Here is a 7,617-nt window from a genome sequence, read left to right as displayed (position 1 = left end):
AATTATTTCCTACAACAGATTTTTAATCTTGCATTCTTGTGTATTAGAGAGATTAATTGATCATGAGCACTTTTCATGGGTGCTACACTTGATGAATTTACAGCTGTACTTATCTATTAAAACGTGTACCTGCATATAAGATTTATCCTGGTGTGCTGTAACTGATAATCACTGACATCAGTAACAACAAAAACTCTTAAAAGTTTAAAAAATTTCAACAATTTAGTTTGAAAGACCAGTGTGAAAGTGTTTGAGCAATGCACACACATCACTTCATCGAGTGTCAGGCCCGACTCAAAAGATGACCCATAAAAGGCTACTAGGTATTTTTATCTTAACATGACCTTGTGCACCATACCGAGTACACATTCTCACATTCTCACTGCATCCAGTGTGGCTGCTTGATTCCTCCATGCTGTGCTTAGTCAGTATCACTGCAGAAAAAGCCTATACAATGTATTTTCTTGATAGATTTCACCTGTCCTTGCTAAAATGAAAATGATTGTGCCGCTAGGATTGGCACATCCATGCACACATAATTGGATTTCCTAAATCATCTTGGCAAAGAAAAGATGATATCTGCCATCAGACCATGTCATAACAAAGGAGGGGATTTCCAAGATTGCATACTACATGGGTTAAATCTTATATTATGTGGCTGTTTTGGACAATGTCGGCTTTATTCAGGATTAACAACTGAGACTTGTGGACAGAAAACTCAAATCTGTCTCAGCAGTATTTTGAGCTGTGTTGTCTTTTCTCTGTGTGTGAGACAACACACTGTCCATACACCTGTCCTGCCAACTGATTTCAGGTTATTGTCCCTGTGTGCGGGACTAATGGCCACTCCGGTGCCGAGTTGTCCCACTGACACGACACGACCGACGATCAGAGACATTTTGCCTTGAGAGCAGAAAACAAAAGCCTTTGGAGGATCTCTTCACACAGATCATGTGCATTGTCTCATTATGCTGATGGTGTAATAAACTTTGCTTTTTTGTTTATTGAAGCCTGAGTGAGAGCTCAAATACATACAAAATGCATTGCATTATTTACAATACAAAACAAATCCACAATAACTACATTGCATTCTGTATATCACAGTTAACTAAGAGGTGTAAGAGGTTGAGTTGTGCCCTGCAGAATGATTCCCCTCCACACAGAAATAGTGCTGGGATGCCATATTTGAACTTGACATAGAAGCTTTGATGGTACTGTAATTAGTGATTACTTCATTCACATAGTTCCCGCTCTTAGAGCCCTTCATCACCCTCTGAAGCAGTGTGTGAAATCACACAGGTCAATGAAGATACATCAGAGGATAAACCTGACTTCAAAGTGACTTTTAAACCTCTTGAAGAGATACTTGACCAGAGTCAACTTCATACTGTGCGAACCGTTAATCATCCACAAGACTGAATGTTTATTGCTTTATTAATTAAATTATTAATTTATTAATTCAGTGCAGAGCATTTACCCATTAGAGGGCACCGGTCCCATGCATTCCAATAATAATCCAGCATACATTATTACATAAACATCAATTATTATGTGCACTGTAATTTGCAAAAATATTTCTTACATTTATTTAGAAATTAATTGTAGTGAATAAGAAAATCCACAAAAGCACAGCTGTCTCCCTAATCTTTAATATATAAATACAGTATAAACTGTCAAATTTGTAACAACTTAAATAAAATAAACAGACAGCGACAGTGTTTGTGAGGTTAGAGAAGTTTTTGCACTGCATTTTATCCCCACCTTTTTCAGTGACAGAAGAGGAGAAGAGTGGGTGTTGGTTGGGGGGGAGCGCTTTCACAGTCTTGTCCAATGGTCTTTCTTAAATTAGCCATGGGGGCAGGAGGCTCCCTCCCAGTGCTGACAGAAGGAGGAGCCAGTGCCTGTCACTGTCTACTGTTTCATTATTACCTGCACAGCCCTGCAGCATTCACCACACTTGTGTCTCTGTGTGGCCACACAGAAACAGAGAGGCACAGAGGACACACTCCAAGACCCAAACCATCACAGAGAGTTTACTTTTTTGATGCTTTTTCCCCTCTTGGGACAGGACTCTGCCGGCTACTGCTGACTTGTAAAAAATAAATTGCAAGGCAACTAGCAGTGGATATGGCTGGTTGTCTGCAAAGTTTCCCACTTTGTCAAAAGTGGACACTTTTAAAATGCCTGCTTGTGACATTTGCTCTCAGCTTCTGCTTTGCCTCAGCAGACGCAGAGCCATTTGACCCCGCTCACCTTTATCACCACAGATCTGGACCTAATGAAGACAACATCATCATTGCTAACAATGGGATCAGGGTGCCTTTTGGGAGGTCTGTGTTTCTGGACCCTGTGAATGACCTGGTAACAGAAGTGCAGCCTGGTGACCGCTGCCACATCACAGTTTTGGACAATGACCCACTGGCCCAGAAACCTGGGATGCTGACCCCTAAAAAGTTCCCCTGTTCGTTCGGACCAGATGAAGTGAAATACACTCATTTTGGATCTCGGAGCCCCAGCAAGGATCGTGTAAAGCTGCAGCTTCGTTATGACTCCCAGACAGACACGGTCATCATCCCTTTCATGCTGGAAGTGGAGGTGGTTTTCCAGCAGCTTGAGATCCTCACCAGGAATATGCCTCTCAATGTCGAAAAGCTCAGTGGTGACAGCAACCCTATTGACAAAAAGGCTCTGGAGTTTTCCTTTGAGGACGGTGTCACACAGTGTAAGATCGCCACTCTGGTCGGCGCTGGAGGTCTTCCAAGGTATGGCACTCTTTTGAATAACCCCTCAAATGGCCAAATGATTGACTGTAATGAGTTTGTGCAACAGGGCATTCGCTACAAGCACACAGCTAAAACCAACTCACCAAACAGAGACTATATTCCAATGATGGTAGAGCTGCAGGATAACGAAGGCAACACCATAATGCAAGAGCATTTCCAAATGATGGTTAGAATCAAAGAGGGTGCAGAGAATACCTCTCCTAAACCCAGCTTTGTAGCCATGATGATGATGGAGGTTGATCAGTTTGTGATGACAGCTATAACAAGTGACATGCTGGCTGCTGAGGATGTTGAATCTGACCCAGATGATTTAATCTTCAACATAACCACACCACTGAGCCCTCAGCAGGGCTATATCATCAGCACAGATGATCGAAACCTGCCCATCACCTCTTTCTATCAGAGAGACATCAAAGATCTTAAAATAGCGTATAAGCCACCCTCGGAGGACTCAGAAGTAGAAAGGATTTTCCAGCTAGAGTTTGAAATTGTAGACACTGATGGAGCCGTGTCCGATCCATTTGCCTTTATGATTGTGGTGAAGCCTATGAATACCTTGGCTCCTGTCGCGACCAAAAATACAGGGCAGCTATTGTTTGAAGGGCAGTCCCGAGCTCTCTCCAGCTCCCAGAATTTAGAGATTAGTGATGAGGATAACCTGGAAGATGTGAGAATAACTGTTGTCGACGGCTTAAAGCATGGAGAGCTGACCATGCTCGGCGCTCGCAGGAAATTCTTCACACCTGCCGATCTAGACGCCGGCATTGTGGTGTACCAGCATGACGGCAGTGATACCTACAGCGACAACATTATTTTTAGAATGACTGATGGCAGTAATGAAGTGGAGTTTTTGTTCCCCATCACTATTGCTCCTACTGATGATGAGCCGCCTATTATCAATGCTAACACCGGCCTGGTGCTATTCAAGAATGAAGTGATGCAGATCTCTCCCTTCATCCTGAGTGCCACAGATATTGACTCAGAAGACTCCACCATTAAGTTTATCTTGGAGGCGCCCTACTCAACTGTAGGGGAGCTCCTGCTAAGGCAAGTGGAGCCTCCCTCTGACCCGTCTCTCTGGAAGTTCAGCGAGACAGATGAGATGTTTGAGCAGGTGGTAACTGAATGGTTTCAGCAGGATATTCTGGATGGAAAGCTGTTCTACCGTCACATTGGACCCCACAGCACCACCACTGTGATTGATCAGTTTGTGTTCCGGGTCCAAGATGATAATGACCCTCCTAATCAATCTGGCGAACACATGTTCACCATCAAAATCCATCCTGTTGATGACCTTGCCCCAGAGATTTTTCCCGGCACCACCCTTCACATGACAGTTCAGGAGTACGAGCTCACGCACTTCAAGAAAAAATACTTGTGTTATAGTGATCTAGATTCAGATGACAGGGACCTGAAGTACACCATCATTAAGCCCCCAACTGACACAGACGAGAACAATCCAGCACCCTTAGGTGACATTGTACTGACTGACAACCCTGACACTGTAATTACAGAGTTCACACAGGCCCAGGTTAATCACCACAAAGTGGCTTACAAGCCTCCAGACCAGGAGCTGGGCATCACTCCAAAAGTGGGTCAGTTCACTTTCATTGTGGAAGACACTTCTGGTAACACGTTAGATGGACTATTCACCATTTTCCTGCAGCCAGTGGACAACAAACCCCCACTGATCACCAACACAGGGTTCACTGTTAGGGAAAGAAGTTCATATATCATCACTAAGAAAGAGCTGCATGCCACAGACACAGATACAGACGACGAAAATATCATCTTCACCCTGACTCAGATTCCTCGGTATGGACAGTTGCAGTTTTTGGGGATTGACATGGCAAACAGTGAAACATTTGTTCTTGAAGACATTGCAAATGGCCGCCTAACTTACATCCACGGTGGGGAGGAATCCCTCAGTGACACCATCAAGCTTGATGTCAGTGACGGTTTCCATGAGGTACCCATCACCATTAAGATCACCATTGAGCCAGTTGATGACGAGATCCCAACGATTATGCTTCCAGCCGGTCTAGTCGGAGCAGCCATCGATGTGCTGGAGAACGGAGCCACCGAGATTACAAGTAATGTCATTCAAGGCCGTGATGAAGACACAGATGATTTCCGGCTCACCTTCATTGTTGAAGAGCCTCCCAGGCTGGGTGAAATCCTGGTAAATGGTGCTCCTGCTGAGAGATTCACCCAGGAAGACATCATTAATGGAGCAGTGGTGTATGCTCACACATCTGGTGAAATCGGACCTGTCAAACAACATGACTCCTTCAACCTTACTCTATCTGATTTGTCCGAGCAGTGGGTCGTTGGTGGCAACAAGGTCCAAGGTGTGACAGTTCACGTCACCATCCTTCCTGTTGACAGCATTCCACCTATCGTCAGTGTCGGAGAGCAGTTTGTTGGACTGGAAGGGGAGAAGAATGTTATTACTGTCAACCACATCCAAGCTGAGGATATTGACACTGACAATGATGATATCCTGTGCACCATCATCGTCCAGCCAACATCTGGTTACGTGGAGAACATCTCTCCAGCTGCAGGCTCTGAGAAATCCAGGGCAGGGACAGCCATCACTGCTTTCACCATTAAAGACATTGCCCTCGGTCACATCTACTACGTCCAAAGCATCCACAAAGGGGTTGAACCTGTGGAAGACCGTTTCACCTTCCGTTGCTCAGATGGTATTAACTTCTCTGAACGCCACTTCTTTCCCATTGTTATCATTCCAGCCAATGATGAGAAGCCGGAGATCTTCATCCGTGAGTTTGTGGTCATGGAGGGCATGAGTCTGGTTATTGATACACCAATTCTGAACGCGGCTGATGCTGACATCCCTGGAGATGAGCTGCACTTTGAGATCATCAAAAATCCCAAGCATGGTACAATAGTTCAGCAGCTCAGCACTGGCACCATCCCTGTGGAGAAATTCAACCTGGAACAGATCAAAGAGGGATCCAACATCGTCTATGAGCACGACGACTCAGAGACCAAAGAAGACAGCTTTGTAATCAAACTCTCAGATGGGAAACACTCAGTGGAAAAAACAGTTCTTATCATGGTTATTCCTGTAGACGACGAGACACCAAGAATGGCTATAAATGATGGCCTTGATGTTGAGATTGGAGAGACAAAAGTCATCAGCAACAGGGTTTTGAAGGCCACAGATCTCGACTCTGAAGACAAAGAGCTTACATATGTCGTGCGTTACGGCCCGGGCCAAGGCTACCTTCAGCGCATCAGCAAGTTTGGTGATGTTTTAGGTAATATTACTCTCGGGATGAACTTCACACAGGACGAAATCGACAAACAGCTCATCCAGTATGTACACACAGGCCAAGAGGGAATCCGTGACCTGCTAAAGTTCGACGTCACAGATGGCATCAATCCCCTTATTGACCGTTACTTTTACATCAACATTGGAAGCATTGACATGGTCTTTCCAGATGTTATCAACAAAGGCGTGACTCTAAAAGAAGGAGGGAGAGTAACTCTTACCACAGACCTCCTCAGCACCTCCGATATTAACAGTCCTGATGAATTCCTCAGCTTCAGCATCACAAGAGCACCTAGTAGAGGTCACTTAGAGAGCACCGACCACCCAGGTGTTCCCATTTCCACCTTCACCCAACTGCAGCTCGCTGGCAACAAGATCTACTACATCCACACGTCCGACGATGAGATGAAAATGGACAGCTTTGAGTTTGAGGTGACAGATGGTTACAATCCTGTCTTCCGTACCTTCAGAGTGTCCATCACTAGTGTCGATAATAAGAAACCTGTCTTGACAATAAACAAACTGGTCGTGGAGGAGGGAGAAACCAAGCTCATCACACCGTTTGAGCTGACAGCTGAGGATCGGGACACCCCAGATAACCTATTGCGCTTCATAGTCACTCAGGTGCCAGTACACGGGCAGCTACTTTTCAACAAGACCAAACCAATCACAACCTTTACCAAACAGGACCTAAACGAGAACCTTATCAGCTATAAGCACGACGGCACTGAGACCACCGAGGACAGCTTCTCCTTCACTATCACAGACGGCACTCATACTGATTTTTACGTCTTCCCTGACACTGTGTATGAGACACGCAAGCCCCAGATGATGACTATTCACATCAACACCGTGGACAATGGTGTGCCCCAGATTGTGGTCAACAAAGCTGCTGCCACACTGAAGGTCCTCCCAACAAACCACCTGGGCTTCGTGATCACCAGCAAGGCCCTTCGATCGGAGGACCGCGACAGCTCCCAGAAGGTCCTGAAATACATTGTGTCTGAGGCTCCTCTTCATGGCTTCATCATGAACACTGCCCTGGGGAATGACAGCATCAAGACCTTCACACAAGGTAAGACAACGTCACACTATTTAATCTCTTAACAGAGTTTTGAAAACAAACAGTAATAAATAAGTATTTTTGGATTAAATAATAATGTGCAATATGAAACTGATCAGTTATCACCTGACTCTGCAAATCTCCTTACTTCTACCAAGTATTTTATCATTTTTCACTAATTCTAGGGCTTTACTGTTTTGGTTCCCACTTTCATCCTGTCCCCAGTTAAAGCAGGCAGCTGTTTTCAGCAAAAAAGCTCTAATATAGCCCACTGTACTCTAACTGTTCAGTACTAAACAGCAGGCAGATAAAGCTCACAACCAGCTGGTGAGCATAGTGAAGCATTTAGCAGCTAAAGAGACACATATTTCCGTCAGGAGCTGGTGGAGACCAAAACAGAGCTATAAGCTGAGTGAATATTGGACTTGCATTAATCAGCTGGCCAGAAACATGACTTTCAGATAGCTTAACAC

At 44.8% G+C, this 7,617-nt stretch overlaps 1 protein-coding gene across 1 annotated transcript in view; it reads left to right on the top strand.

Moving 5' to 3' along the window:
* Window positions 1-1,957: 1,957 nt before the first annotated feature.
* The window catches only part of frem3 (Fras1 related extracellular matrix 3), a 38,042-nt gene continuing 32,382 nt past the window's right edge, over window positions 1,958-7,617 (top strand). The window contains exon 1 of the mRNA XM_049571621.1: window positions 1,958-7,156. Coding sequence (XP_049427578.1) covers window positions 2,128-7,156 — 5,029 coding nt within the window. The 5' untranslated portion in view covers window positions 1,958-2,127. The remainder of the gene's footprint in view (window positions 7,157-7,617) is intronic.

The sequence above is a fragment of the Epinephelus fuscoguttatus genome, linkage group LG3 (genome assembly GCF_011397635.1).
Source record: "Epinephelus fuscoguttatus linkage group LG3, E.fuscoguttatus.final_Chr_v1".
NCBI lineage: Eukaryota > Metazoa > Chordata > Actinopteri > Perciformes > Serranidae > Epinephelus > Epinephelus fuscoguttatus.
The sequence above is the reverse complement of the archived record's forward strand: the minus strand, read 5'-3'. Positions and strand labels throughout refer to the sequence as shown.